Below are 15253 nucleotides of genomic sequence, written 5' to 3'. Positions count from 1 at the left end.
TATTCCCTTGCTAACAGTTGTGTCCTAAAGGTAGAATCTGTTGATGAAGATTTAAAACCAAATGTTTTCACAGCACAGGGCTTTTAAGGGTGTGGACTGGAAATGGAGATACTGCATATAAGTAAGGTGGGCCTTGGGGCTGTCAGGCAGAACACTTTTCAAGTTATCATTCCTCTTGGATTTTTTTTAGAATTTGATCAGTGTGTTATAACTATTTTTTGGCATATCTGCCATCTCACCGTTTTCACCTACAGAATGAGACTATTCAGAGCTTTAGAATTTTAGCTTAGTCATCTCCATTAATAACTGATTTGGTTGGAATGAATCCCTCTATAGGTAAAATCTGGTGCAGGCCATGGAACCACTGAAAAATACAAAGCAATGAAGGTTTAGAGTGGAAAAAAATAGGTACTATGTATATTTAATGTTAGCTATCCCACTTAATTCTCTGTAAGCTATAGAGTCATCCTCTCCCTTTTGAAGTTAGTATTGAATTCAGAGGGGCTAGGTAACTACTGATGGTCACACGGCAACTGTTAAACAGCTAGTTGGTATTCGGGTATGGACCAAGCCCCCTGACTTTGAAGCTTATTGTGCTGTACCAGATAAATTTGATTTTTGTTTTAACAGATCTCAAGTAGCACTGAAAGGATTTTCTTTTTCTTTTGTTATATTGAATGGTTTAATGACATTTTCAAGGAATGTAGCTTAGTTGGTAGAATGTATTTCTATTATGTATGAAACCTAGGTTTTGATATCTATTACTGCTTAAATCGGACATGTCAGTGCATACCTCTAATCATAACACATGGGAAGTAGAGACAGACAGACGGGTTACTCCTCACTCTCTATATAGTACCCAGGGATACATAAGACCCTGTCTCAAAAGAAAAACGCTAATGCTTCCTACATTACCCTCCTCTTGTTTTTCCTTCCTGTGCCCTAGAGCATACTCCTTTCATGTTAGTGCCGATGGCCAGATGCAGCCTGTCCCCTTTCCCCCTGATGCCCTCATTGGACCCGGGATCCCTCGACATGCTCGGCAGATCAACACCCTCAACCATGGGGAGGTGGTGTGTGCAGTGACCATCAGCAATCCCACAAGGCACGTGTACACAGGTGGCAAGGGCTGTGTAAAGGTCTGGGACATCAGCCATCCTGGCAACAAGAGCCCAGTCTCCCAACTGGACTGCCTGGTAAGTGAGCAGGGATGACAAAGAAAGACCCTGATGATGAGAGAACCATAGCAGTCCCAAGAAGATAGGTGGGGGTTTCTCTCAGAGTGGTCCAGTTCTTCATGTATAGTATGTGCATCTGTACAATCTGCATTCACCCTGTTCCCAGGGTCAAAAGTAAATCACTTGGTTCAAGAATGCTAAGAGTTTACACATTGCTTCTACCAGAACATACCTGAGAACTTTCAGTCAATTGTTCGTGTGGCTTCCCAGTTCCTTAGCTGGTCTGCTATCATTTGTCCTTGGGTTGTACAGGAAATTGCAGCTTAGTTTTCTTCCCTTATACCAGAACAGTCCTTTAATGTAACATTCAATATAACATAATTTAATGTATGTAAGATTTCCATAAACTCATGTATGGGGAAACATTTTCTGCCTGTTAGTCATACATAGCAAAGCTAGGCCAAAAGTGCCTACTCCCAAGTGACTTTAACTGTGATGTGGTTTCAATACCAGGATCCTTCATCCTCAGGAAAATATGCCAGGGCTTCACAGCTTGGAGAATTGTAGTGGTTTGTTTGCAGACCCATGTTATCTGTGTATGCAGATTACGTCCACGGCTGCTTAATTTGGTAGTGGGAGTGGGACTAGATCTTTGCATTTGGGTGCTAATTAAGATTAAATATCTTGGTACTAAATTTTGTAGATCAAGCTTAAGTACTTCCTTAATTTCATGTAATTTTGTAGCATTAATCTACTTTATCATTGTCATAAGTATAAATGGCTCATTAAACCAGAAGGGAACACAATACTTTTATGGATTCCTGCTCTCGTGTTAATGCTGTTTTCTTTCCTCATGGGTAATTTTGTGATGGCTTTTGTCTCCATAGAACAGGGATAACTACATCCGTTCCTGCAGATTGCTCCCTGATGGTCGCACCTTAATTGTTGGAGGGGAAGCTAGTACACTGTCCATCTGGGACCTGGCAGCTCCAACCCCACGCATCAAGGCAGAGCTGACGTCCTCAGCCCCTGCCTGCTATGCTCTGGCCATCAGCCCTGACTCCAAGGTCTGCTTCTCATGCTGTAGTGATGGCAACATCGCAGTGTGGGATCTGCACAACCAGACTCTGGTGAGGTAGGTCTGCTGAATCCACTTTTTCTCTATAAGGGAGAGCTAATTTACCACATGGTGCTCAAAACTGTCTGACTGTGTATATATGTTTGTCTGGGTGGAATACAGCGTTCTTAAACTTTAGAGATAATGAAAATTTTTAACTTTAATATCTTGCTTCCCCACTATATTTTATAAAATGAATTTTTTGTTTTACATATGTGTGCACACATACACACACACACACTAAGCGTTACTGATTTAGATTTTTAGAAGTGAAGGTCATTTTTACATACAGAATGTTGTCAGTACCTCATGGGTTCACTAGGTATCTTTAATTTGTTATCTGTGCCTGCTGACACCATCATTGCCCCTACTCCTCAGTGAGAAGATGTAGTGTATATGGTTTAGTTTAGGTGCTGAGTGTGTCACAACTTCACCAGCAGTTGTATGGCTCTTGCCAAGGGCCCAGTACTCATGGATTGCTGTGAATGCTCACATGGCCTAAATTGTCTGTTCCCATAGTTAAGAACAGGTAGACAGCAGCATTATATATTGAGAAATGAGAATGAGCATTATAATCAGGGAATGGATACGAGAAGATTGGGAACTTTCACTATGATGGAGAGGGCATGTGCGGGGAGAAAAGAGCCCTTTATGGTCTTATCTTGAAGGACTACTAAATTCAATCCAAAACCAAAATAATTGTTGTTCTTGTACCTTTCGGGTAAGGTTCAGATATTCAATGCCATCTTTGACTGTGTGGTGGGGACCCACTTTGAACTCTTTCCTCCATACCCCATGTACATTTTATCAGAAGTGACCCTGGGCAGAGGATCACACTGAATGTACTTACATTGGGTGTTTCTTGTGAGCATGTCCTTTCTCTCCTGCACAGCTAGACACAGTTACATGATATGTTTTACTATTATTTTGAATAATTAGAAAGCATAAACCAAATGAGATCTGTAGATAAAGCCTGCACTGACTTTTATCAGTAGAGTTCACAATTAATTGAATTCAATTAATTAATTGAATTAAAATAAAAATTAACATTTCAAGGTTTTTCCCTCCATTTTATATTTTCAGGCAATTCCAGGGCCACACAGATGGAGCCAGTTGTATTGACATTTCCAATGATGGCACCAAGCTCTGGACAGGTGGTTTAGACAACACTGTGAGATCCTGGGACCTGCGTGAAGGGCGGCAGCTGCAACAGCATGACTTCACCTCTCAGGTGTGGACTGTGTGGGTAATGTAGCCTATTAAAAGAAAATGTGCTTTGTAGCACAATTTCTAATTGGTCTTATAATAAAAACTTGGAGTCAGATATAGGGGTTAATGCTGAAAGATCAGAGAAGCAGAGCATGAACCACTAGAGAGTTCTTACCTCTACCAATGCTCAGACAGAAGGAGTGGTCCTGTCTCTATGAATCCTCAGACTGCATCCCTCTCTACCAAACCTCAGACTGCAGATGAGTACCTGTCTCCTCACCTCTTTATATTCCTCTTTCCTCCCAGCCATATCACTCCTGTCTCCGCCTTCCTAGTGCTGGGATTAAAGGCATATGATCCCAAGTGCTGGGATCACCTTTAGTGAGCTCTGTTTCTCTTTAGACAAATTCAATCTCCCTAGCCCAGGGTGGCCTTGAACTCTCAGAGATCCATCTGCCTCTGACTCCCAAGTGCTAGGATTAAAAGTGTGAGCCACCACTGCCTGGCTAACTAGTGGCTTAGCTCTACACTCTGATCTTCAGGCAAGCTTTATTTGTTAGATTACAAACAATATCATTACAATACTTGAACATGGATCTGCTAGAGATCATTTCTTAGACTTGGTTCTTCCTGTCTATTGCAGATTTTGTTGATGTCCTCTATATTTAAGAGTATACCTCCTGGGCTGGAGAGATGGCTCAGAGGTTAAAAGCATTGCCTGCTCTTCCAAAGGTCCTGAATTCAATTCCAGCAACCACATGATGGCTCACAACCATCTGTAATGAGGGCTGGTGCCCTCTTCTGTCCTGCAAGCATACACACAGAATATTGTATACATAATAAATAAATATTTTTTTAAAAAAAAGAGCATACCTCCTGGTTAAGAAGGCTTTGTCCTGTATAGCTACCATCATTTGTTTTAATTTCAGATCTTTTCTTTGGGCTATTGCCCAACTGGAGAGTGGCTTGCAGTGGGGATGGAGAATAGCAATGTGGAAGTGTTGCATGTCACCAAGCCTGACAAATACCAGTTGCATCTTCATGAGAGCTGTGTGCTGTCACTGAAGTTTGCCCACTGTGGTAAGCAGTCCCTTTTGTTCATTTTCTATCAACCAGAATGATTGCTTGGTTCTTCTGTTGATTCCTTCCAAGTTGAGTCTTTTATTTTGTTAATGTGTCTTTCTTTACAGCTATATAGCTTCCTTAACCATGCATGCTTCCCTAGTAAGCTATGTAAATTGCTAGCCTTAATCCACTTTATTCCTTATCCTAACAATCAGTGGCTCATGAAATCCAGAAGGAGGGTGGGCTTTATTTTTAGAAGGCAAAGGCATTCTTATTTGTTATAAATGGAATGTTAATTCAGCATTCTGTGAAGCAAATCATAAAGTAACACTAAACTCTCTTTCTGTAGGCAAATGGTTTGTGAGCACTGGAAAGGACAACCTTCTGAATGCTTGGAGGACACCTTATGGGGCCAGCATATTCCAGGTAATACCTAGCTTGCTGAGAACTGGTGTGTGTGCTACCTGTCCTGGTTTAGCTGTGCCATCTTCGTGCATCCTGAAAATATGTTGGGTACCTGATACCATTTCTAACAGACAAAGCAAGAACCTGCTAGAAGCAGGGAGGAGGATTAGTTGCTCAGCCACAAGCTATAGCACTAGTCTTTTGCTGCAATTTCTGAACCTTAATGTCACAGCAAATCCTGTATTACCCATGACTCAATCCTCTTTTTTATTTCTTGTGGGAGTTTTAGGTCATTTAGGGACATTTTTGTGTTTATGTATACTAAACATTTTTATTTTAAATTTTGAGAATTTTTTTAAAATTTAAATGCCTTAAGTACTGTTGGTTTTCTTCTAGTTCTTGCTCACATTCTTTTATAATTAATTATTATATAATTAAATATAACTAACTCTTTTTCCCAGGAATATTCCAGAAAAGTTCTGTTGAACTGGATTGATTTTATAAATTTGCTATTCTTAGTAGAAGAGTTGAACCTTGTGGGGAAATTATTTGTAAAAGCTTCAAATTTAGACATGGCACAAACAGACATGCACACAAAATCTCTCCTTTATTTTTACAGATGTGTGGATTTCATAGGCAAGTTAATGACTTCCTATTCTTAATTTGTAGTTAGAGTGTTATCTTTTGTTCCATGTTTGGGACTAATACAACAGATTTCCAGGTCCATTAACAAGGTGACATTAAGTCATCATAAAGCAGATTAGTTATCCGAATCCAGAATAGAATGCTATGCAAGGCTATCCTCATGACAAAACAGCTACCGTGACGCCGCTTGTACCTTTCCTCTTTATATGAGACCAGGTTTCACTATGTATCCCTGGCTGTCCTGAGACTCCCAGGTATCTACCTGCCTCTGCATCCCAAGTGCTGGGGTTAAAAGCATGCACCACCATCCCTGCCTGAAGCTTATACTTTAATACTGGAGGTTTTGTGACCTTTCGGGTGAACAAATGAAAGAAAAAAATATTAGACTCTGTCTTTTATATAAAATACAAGTATTATATCTTATGTATATGCTGACTTGGGAATTTTAATTAATAGTTGCAGTTAGAAAAGTTTGAGAGACATTCGGTGTATTAGGTAGCCGTCTTATATTTATAGTTTCTAATGTTCAAAGTATTCTTCAGGGTCCTGGTTTAAAACCTGTGTGGGGTCTGCCCTCATTCCTTCATTTCCTCCATGCACATACCCTTAAATGGAATGTGTTTCTGTTCCAACTATTGAACTTGTACATGTTTTTATGTCTTATTCTAGTGGTGTTAGGCATTTTTACTAGCATCTTCCATCACTTGCTCTATGGCACAGCCCAGATCCAGGCCACCTGGCAGTAGCAGTTGAGAGTTTCTCATATCTTAAACTCTATGCTTTATAGAGACTTTTTTTTTTTTTTTTGCTTTTTGTTTGGTTTTAATTTTCTTTCACTTTGTGTTTTGTCTGCCTGCGTGTCTGTGCACCATATTGCGTGCCTGGGGCCCAAAGAAAGCAGAGGAGGGTGTCAGATTCCCTGGAACTGGAGTTACTGAAAGTTGTAAGCTGCCATGTGGGGACTGGGAATTTAACCTAGGTCCTCTGGAAGAGCATCCAGTGCTCTTAACCACTGAGCTCTCTCTAGCCCCAGGAATAAAATTTAAAACAGGGCCTCGCTTCATTGACAGAGCACTCTGCCCATTGAGTTAACTGTCTCTTTGATGCCTCATGGGCAAGAACCATTAGTCTAAGTGATGGATAAGCATTCGAGGATTGGCTGTAGTACTGCCATATTTAGAAATGTTGGGACTGCCGTATACCTGCTTCTGGGTGCTCCATGGAACATGTTGCCTGTGTATTTGTTCCATAACCAATCCTGCTTCTTAGTAACTGTATGTGATATTCTTAATATGTTTCTTCCCTAGTCCAAAGAATCCTCATCGGTGCTTAGCTGTGATATCTCTGTGGATGACAAGTATATTGTCACTGGCTCTGGGGACAAGAAGGCTACGGTTTATGAAGTTATTTATTAAGGACAAATCTTCGTGCAAACTGGACCCCTCCTTGTAGCACTTTGCGCTGTTGTACTTTTTTTTTCCACCCCCCCTCCCACATCTAAAACCAAGGATTTCCAATACTCATTGCAGTTGTGGAGTTTAATCCCTTTCCATAGCCCCACTTCCTCTTTGCTATTGAATTGTGAATACTCATTTAAGAACCTGTGATACCAAATCTTCAGCTATCGACTTGGAAGAACATGGAATACCTAACAGTGAATGGAATCTTTAATTATGTATTATATCTGTAATATATTTATTTTGTTTAAAGAAGGCTTTCTAACAATGACTGACTAAATAAAGCTGTCCGCTCCTGCATTGATAATGAAGGTGCATTGTATTTGATGCTCCACCCCCTCGCTTTTGGTAAGGGAGGGGGAAAGGAAGGTCTAAAATAACTGATTAAAAATGTCACTAAATGTAGACTTGACTGTATAGAGACATGAAATGTATAATTACACATGGAAGCAATATGTTGCTGTATTGTTATGAGGTTGTTTTGTTTTCTACTTATATTAAAAACACTTGGAAATTTGGCTGAATAAGTAGAATATGACAAGCCAAGTACTATTCCTTTGAGTCTTTTTGGGCATCTTTAACCAATATGTCTATAACTTTAGGTTATATTAAAAAATAATTGGATGTTTTTCTTTCTTTTTTTTACTTGTTGACAAGTATCTTTGTAATATGTTTTTAATTCCCTTTTTTATTGTATTATAGACGGATAAAGAAATTAAATTGGGCCTCAAAGAGAGAACTTAATTTCTTCTAAATATTTTTGCCAAATTTACTGGCAAAGGGAGCTGTGTGTCTCTGGGCAGTTGTGTCGCTGTGAGCCATGGCGGGCTGTTTTGTGGCATGCTCTTTAGGAGCTGCAGGTGCAGGAGTGCTGTCTGCCTACCGCTGTGCAAGGCAAGTCTTTCACAAAAAGAGGCCCACAGAGGAGGCTTTACAGAGCCCTCCTCTGAAGGCCACAAAGAAGAGACTCTCCTGGGATGACGACTTGCTTTCTTTACCTCTGATTCTTTCCATGTCTTAGTTGGATGTCCCTAAAATGGACACAGGCTGTGCCATTGTGCCAGAAACATTGTGTTATCTTTTATGTTGTTGTTGTTGCTGTTAAACTATAACATGTGACTCCTTTTTTATTATTATTTTTTGTTTGAATGCTTTAAAAAGATCTTTTAAGTCTGTGGATCTGCTGATGTACAGTGCCTTTGCTGCTATGGATCAAAATCAAAAGAACTGTGTAGATAAACTTTATTGTATAAGTAGAAAATCATTTAATTTCATACTAGCAATGGATGGATGCTGCAAGTTGAAATGGACTGTCATTGACGTTCTTCGTGTGGTAGCAAAACATGGTGTCTTAAGTGCTTAGTGTTTGATGTCATTAACAGTTTCATAAAACTCTACAGTGTAGAAAGATTTTGATACTAAACTGTGCATTGTACATAGTTCTAACGCATTGTATTGGCCACCAGTACTTCTATGATGGTAGATTGTTTGTGCATTCAGACTTTTAAGCATTAAACATACATAACTTCTAGAATGCTTATTTTTCTATTTTTTTTTATTTTCTTTGTGCCACTCCCCATATTAAAAATCATTAGTTACATTGAAATCAGATTGTTAAGTAGTATGGGTTTTTAATTGTTGCTGTTTTTTTTTCCCTTTTCCTTTGAAATAACCCTGAAGGCATGAAAGAAGTTATGGAAGGCACCAAATATTTACTGAGTTCCTCCTCTTTTTGTTAAATGCTTTTAACTAGAAGCTTTCCATCATTTTCAAAATATGAACCATTTAGATTTGTGCTGTCATTCTAGTACACTAGCTACTTGCAGCTGTTTAAACTTAACTCTTAGAACTAATTGATATCAGAAATCTTCTTTGCCAGTAACATTAACTACATTTCAAGTGCTTTGTAGCCCCATGGAGGCTAACAGCTTTTGGACTGGACCTTGCTGATTTCTGTAATGTGTCCTGGGCTTTTGTGAATGCTCTGTGAAGTTAACACAGCATTCCGAATTTGACAGATTAGACCATTGCCAACTATTGCGGTTTTGAGAAGTCTCCAAGACACAGAAGCTTATGGAAGTATCTTGGTTCGGATGTTTTGTGATGACTTGAGGGAAGGAGGACTTTTGGAGTCCCAGTTTAAAGGATAGGATTTGGCTACACCAACGTAGTCTACAGTGATCAGCCATGGGATGCCCAACTAGGTACTGAGTGAGTGGATTCCAGCCTTGCTCACCCATGTAGACCAAAGCACCAAGTCCAGTGAAGTGCCATGAGCTGGCTGCATTGCAAGATGGTATGCAAATCCTTTGAGGCTGCCGAGAAATGACAATCTGAAAAACACCAAGTGACTGTCTACAAAGATACGACTCTAGGCAGGGTGGCTCTGTTGTTGTTTGGTATGGAAGGAAGAATGTTGGCTATGTGCCAGGCTTTGAGCTGCTCTTCCACTGTGTTAAATTACTTGTCAGTATGGTTCTGGGAATGTAGAGTCAAAAGGGGAAAACAAGTCTGCGCATCAGAAAACCACTTAAGTCAGGTGGCGGTGCCCAGAGCCCTACAGGGGGCGCTAGCTTGATAAATGGACTGTGGCAATGGCATCTCCAGGGAATTGTGAGAGAGAAATTTCCCTTCTTTTCCTCCCATGTGACACGGTACCCTCCCCCTGTCTGGTACTAGGCTTACAGGAGTATAGTTACTTTTCTTGTCTCCATGACAAAATGCCTGGTGGAATCAGTTGAAGGGAGGATAGTGTTTTGGTTTTTGTTTGTTTGGGGTTTTTGCCGAGAGGCAGAGGGCAGTCACAGATTCAGAAATGTTTCGGCCCAGTGGAAAAGACAGTGGCTCCATTTTTTTACAGCAGGCACAGGAGGCAGAGACGTACATGGAGCACAGATCACAGACTAGAACCAGGGTCAGTATAACTTCTGAAGACCCTCCCCTAGACTTCTGACTACTAGACCTTGCTCCTCAAAGTACCACAGCCTCCCCAGATGATTCTACCAGCCGGGAAATAATTTCTTAAAGCCAGAGCCTGTGGGTGACATTCCAGAGTAAAGTCTTGAGTTATTTGCTGAACTGGGTACAGAGGGCAACATCTACGGAACTTCGAGGCCTGCCTGGCTTAATGTGCACAGAAGTTCTGCCTTAATTGTCAGACTATATGGTAACTTGTAGGGTCTGGTGATGTGGCTCTGTAGTAGGGCAAGTACTGGCCATTGGATCTTTATCTCCAAGAGTTGATTTTACCATCGAGTTTGCTCTGTGGTTCTTGCAGACTCTGAAGAACAATAAAGATGCATCTCCCCACAGCAAGCTTAGTTCCAGTGGGAGGATGGGGAAGTGTAGAAGGCTGACTGAAGCAGAGCCCCGAGAGCAGTGAAAGAAAAGCCAAACCAAAGGAGCCATAAAGACCTTCCTAAGAGTTGTGGATCCGGTGAGAGTGACAGGCTTCAAGATGTTAAAGCTTCACACTTCACTTTGGGTTGGTACTGAGCAAAATGGCTTCATGGGGTGATAACCCTGGAATGTTGTGTGTGCCTGCAACACTTAAAAGTGTTGGAAATTAAACTCTTAACTTGAAACTCTATCACATAATCAAAGAAAGAAAAAGAAATATTCCTCAGCCAGAAGGTGGCATTTTGGACAGATGTGATATGCGTGCCAACCTGATTGCAGCCTGACCGTCAGCCAGGGCGTCAGCTGCTTTTGGGGTGCCTCAGTGGACTTCCATGCAGTAGCTCTGTCCTGAAAACTTTGGCTATGCTATTTGTAGATTGATTTCTGGCAGTAGTAAGAAATTGATCCTGAGGTTTACTGTCCAACATTGAGTATGCAATTATAAAATTACAAAAATCAGTGCAGAAAAGGCATTAATTATTCAGCTTGATGCTAGTATATCTGAAACTACTTCATTCCAGAGCAATTTAAGAGTTTCCATTTGGGACCTGGATCCTGCCGCCTTTCAGGTTCTTCCGACGGCATTCACCATAGAGCAGCAGTCAGCAGCTGTCTGTTCTTTTGAGCTAATTGCATTTATTCACTAAAGGGTTCTAGCTGTAAATTGGCAGTGGGGATGGCTTCTTTTCAGTGACCTGAGAACAGCAGAGAGCATTTAGTGAGAATGTTTAAACAGTACGGAACCGAAGGCTGAACTCTCTGACGAGCTGCCATTTCTCTTCAGTTTTCATTGGCTGTTCAACAGTAGGTGCTGTGGATGTAATGCACGTCCCAGTTAGTTTGCAGGACAGCTGGGCTTGCTCTTCTCCAGTACTCAATTCTCAGCGGGGCCTTCATAGTTTGCCTGCAGAGAATAATATTTCCCATGGGACTGACCTTAGTTTAGAGGACTATGAGCACAGGGTCCCATTTGATCTCACGGCAGGCCCAGAAAGGAGAGGAGGGATGCCACAATCCTGTTTACACAGAAAAGAGCAAAGGATCCGAAGAGAGGAAAAATTTACCAAAACTTTAGTGGGAATTTGGGGAACCAGCTGACTTGGAAGCCCCGATTCCCTGGTTTGCAGTCCAGTCCAGAATCATCCTATCTATGCACAGCAGAACTGGAGAAGTGGAAAGGACATTCATGAGGCTTCCACCTAATTGTATATTGCTGTATTTCTCCCAAGTTATTCAACTTGAAAACTTGAATCAATAGCAGAAGGCCTTTACAGTTCCTGTGCTGTGACCCTTCCACAGTTTAAATGTTCTGGTATCTCCTAGGGAACAGTTGGCCATGAGTCGAGCTACGACGATTTTTTTTCTTCCTGGAAGGCCTCAGAGATTTAGGACTGAGTTAATGTTGTGGGAATTCATCATGAGATACCTGTGATGCATGTGACCTGTCCCAGGAAACAAGGAATGGGGGGAGATGCCAGAACTAGTGTCCTGCAAACACAGGATTGTCCCTTAGGTTATGACTAACCATTATCTGAGAACTTTGGTAGGATAGTTTATCTTAATACCGAGAAGCCAGGTATAGCTGTAGATAAAGCACGTTCCTAAGAAACCTGGGCCCTTCCCCAGTAAAGCAAAGTTTGGGGGATTCATTGAAGAAATCAGCTCTTCAGAAAGCTTATTGATGTGTCCATCATGTCTTCACAGTTATTCATGCTTCCTCTAACAGTCATGTTAATGAAATCTGATTTCCATTTTTTATGTCTGAGTCAGGAAAATTAGTTATTGTTTCCACACGGATAGTCAATCTCTGTCCTCCATGCCAATTTTTGGCACCATGACTTGTGTGAACAAGAACACTCCTCAGACTACAGAGAGGTTGGGATGCTTGCTCTAACAGGGCTTTGGTCCACTCTTCTGTGCAGTGATCTCCCTATACCATGGCATAGTTCCCCAGTGAGTGTCAGTGCGGGAGCTTGGGTGATCAGGAGTGAAAGGACTTTGCTGCAGCCCCCGAAGGGTGGCTTACCATGTTGGGCCACCATTCCTTGCACATGGGGAGACTCTCTGAGGTGACCTGAGCTTAGAAGGCACCTGATTTTTGTGCAGCCTCAGCTTTAAGTGGAAACTTAACCCTACTCCACCTAGGTTTCTGTGGATTCAGCATTTCTACCTCACAATACTTTGTGTTCTTGTGTTCATTTGAATTTTATTACCACCACCACCACCACCACCACCACAGCTCACCCCACCACCTATCTCCACCACCACCACCACCGCTCACCCCACCACCTACCTCCACCACTACAAAAGTCTAAAAAAAGCACAAGGTCAGAGCGAAAGGACTGGAGTTGGCGCAGATCACGACAAAGACCTCATCACTAAGGAGATTTATTTGCCTCCGAGGGACAAGAGATAAGAGGAAAAAGAGAGTGGAGAGGGGAAGGGAGAAGAGGAAGGGATATTTGCCTCAGAAGGACAAAGTACTACCTCTGGATAGAGAGGAGATAGACCTGGTGCATAGGAAAATTGCAGTTCATAAAAGGAAAGGGAAATTTTATATCAGACTAAACTGATTAATTTTGATTGGATGGGTTTGGTCGGTATAGTGTTTTTATGACTGGACCTTGGTCAGCCTTAGGAGGAAAAAGTGATCAAATAAGGGAATAGAATTTGTTGACTGGCTTTAGGATTGTAAACTAACACGTGAGCAGGGAAGGAGGATTGGGAGAGGGCAAGACCTGCCAGAGCCATGTTTGCTGTGCTCAGGCCTACCAGAGCCTTTGATTCCCACATTTTTGTTTTATTATTGAGTCATTGGGTGTTGGGTACACAGGTGTCATTCTTCTGGTTACTTCCTACTGACATTGGGGCATCATTGGTGGGGACCCAAGAAGCTGGGTTGCTGGCCAAGGCTAGGAAGAGCAAGCTATTTCCTTGTTGTCCAGGCTCTGTAGGATCATCTGAGGCTAGGAAAGTGTAGTATGTAGTATGTGGATTCCAAGGAAACAGCCAGGACTGATGAGTTACTAGAGCAACCTGCAGTTGGTTTGAAATCTTTTGGGACACTTAGAATAAAGACAAAAGTAAAGTTAAGGAATTTAGGGGAAGTTTTTTATATTGGGTGTACATTTAAAACTTTTAGGTTCATGGTCCTGATAGTTGGGGAAGGGGAGTCAAAACCAGAAAAGGGGGAAGAGATTCCCTTAGAAGAGATGAATGGGCAGGTAGGGAAACCGGCTGTTGGTTGACTGGGGAACTTTCCTGGAGTCCATTTGACCTGTGACATGTGGATTCAAGTTCACTTTGATTTCCTGAAACTTTATAAGAATTTTTGAATTTATAAAAATAATAAAAGTTTTATATATGTTTGTAGACGAAAGTTTCTGTCCTGCCTGATCCCGCAGCCATTCAGCCCTAACAAAACACACAGAGGCTTATAGTAATTATAAACTGGTTGACCTATTAGCTCAGGCTTATTTTTAACTAGCTCTTATAGCTTAAACTAACCCACAGTTTTTATATATGTTTAGCCATGTGGCTTGCTAACTTACTCAGTGAAGCATTCTCATTTTGCTTCCTCTGCATCTGGCTAGTGACTGCAGACTGAGCCTTCTCTCTTCCCAGAATTCTAGTCTGATTGCCCTGCCTATACTTCCTGCCTGGCTAATGGTCAATCAGCATTTTATTAAATCAGTACAAGTGACAAATCTTTAGAGGGTAAAAGAGCATTGTCCCACAGCATATGTTAGCCTTACCAGTGTTTGTAATCTAAAATAAGATTTATATTGTAGAAAGGGAAGGAGATTTATGATTTTAAGTCATAGTAAAAGTTTGGGGATCCAAACAATAGCATAGAGAGAAGGAAAGAGATCTAAAAGTCTTCTCTTATGTACCTTAAATCACTTTTTATACCTTTATAAATTGCATTTACACATGTTTATTGCCATATTCAGCAGATATCTGAAAAGTTTTGAGGACCATTATCTGTTAATGTTAATCTTTTATTACCACATATTTGTTTTATTATTGGGTGTTGGGTACACAAGTGTCATTCTTCTGGTTACTTCCTACTTACATTGAGGCATCCTTGTTGGGGACCCAAAAAACTGAGTTGCTGGTCTAAATTGAACAAACTTTCCTTGTTTTCAGCTTAATTTTGAAAACATACAGGAGGCTAAATAAAGCTTATAACTGTAATTAATTGTATTAGTACTTAGCATGACTATAGTATAATTCTGTACACATTAAGGAATTTGATCATTTATAAGGTAACTGATGATTAACTTGTATGTTTTAATTATTTTTAACAGTTTATAATAAGTTAATAGTTTTTATAAGATTAGGACTTTATATTTTTATATATGGTAAGTTTAGCCTTAAAAAATAAATTTTTTAATTAATGCTTTTTTGGTATCAAAATAAAATTTTGGTCATAAATACAGTCCATATCAATTTAGGGAACTTTTGATTATTTTATACCATATCACTATAGAATATCACAGTTTTTATATGACTTAGTTTATCTAATAATTACCTAAATCATAGACAGATATCACTGTGAATCTGAGTAGACCTTAGGAATTTATAAACCTTAATTTGTCAAATATACTTTATTTATCAAACATATGTTCTTAGTTTTAGGAGCCTGGTGTTGAACACTTAGCAAAGACATAAGTAATTAGGTGTAAATCACTTAGTCAGCTTTTACTAATCTAAGTAGACCTCTATTACCTTAAAATTTCATAATCATATAATAATTCTAAACCAGGATTAAATCA

At 40.4% G+C, this 15253-nt stretch overlaps 1 protein-coding gene across 7 annotated transcripts in view; it reads left to right on the top strand.

The window, feature by feature from the left end:
- Tle4 (transducin like enhancer of split 4) overlaps window positions 1-8612 on the top strand; it is a 137919-nt gene extending 129307 nt beyond the window's left edge. For all 7 annotated transcript variants that reach the window (XM_026781294.1, XM_026781293.1, XM_013348088.2 and 4 more), the window contains 6 exons: window positions 947-1196; window positions 2066-2313; window positions 3379-3526; window positions 4434-4584; window positions 4919-4995; window positions 6927-8612. In XM_026781294.1, coding sequence (XP_026637095.1) covers window positions 947-1196; window positions 2066-2313; window positions 3379-3526; window positions 4434-4584; window positions 4919-4995; window positions 6927-7034 — 982 coding nt within the window. In that variant the 3' untranslated portion in view covers window positions 7035-8612. The remainder of the gene's footprint in view (window positions 1-946; window positions 1197-2065; window positions 2314-3378; window positions 3527-4433; window positions 4585-4918; window positions 4996-6926) is intronic.
- Window positions 8613-15253: the final 6641 nt, after the last annotated feature.

This window comes from Microtus ochrogaster, chromosome 8 (genome assembly GCF_000317375.1).
Source record: "Microtus ochrogaster isolate Prairie Vole_2 chromosome 8, MicOch1.0, whole genome shotgun sequence".
NCBI classification, from domain to species: Eukaryota; Metazoa; Chordata; class Mammalia; order Rodentia; family Cricetidae; genus Microtus; species Microtus ochrogaster.
This window is presented reverse-complemented; position numbering and strand designations above follow the sequence as displayed.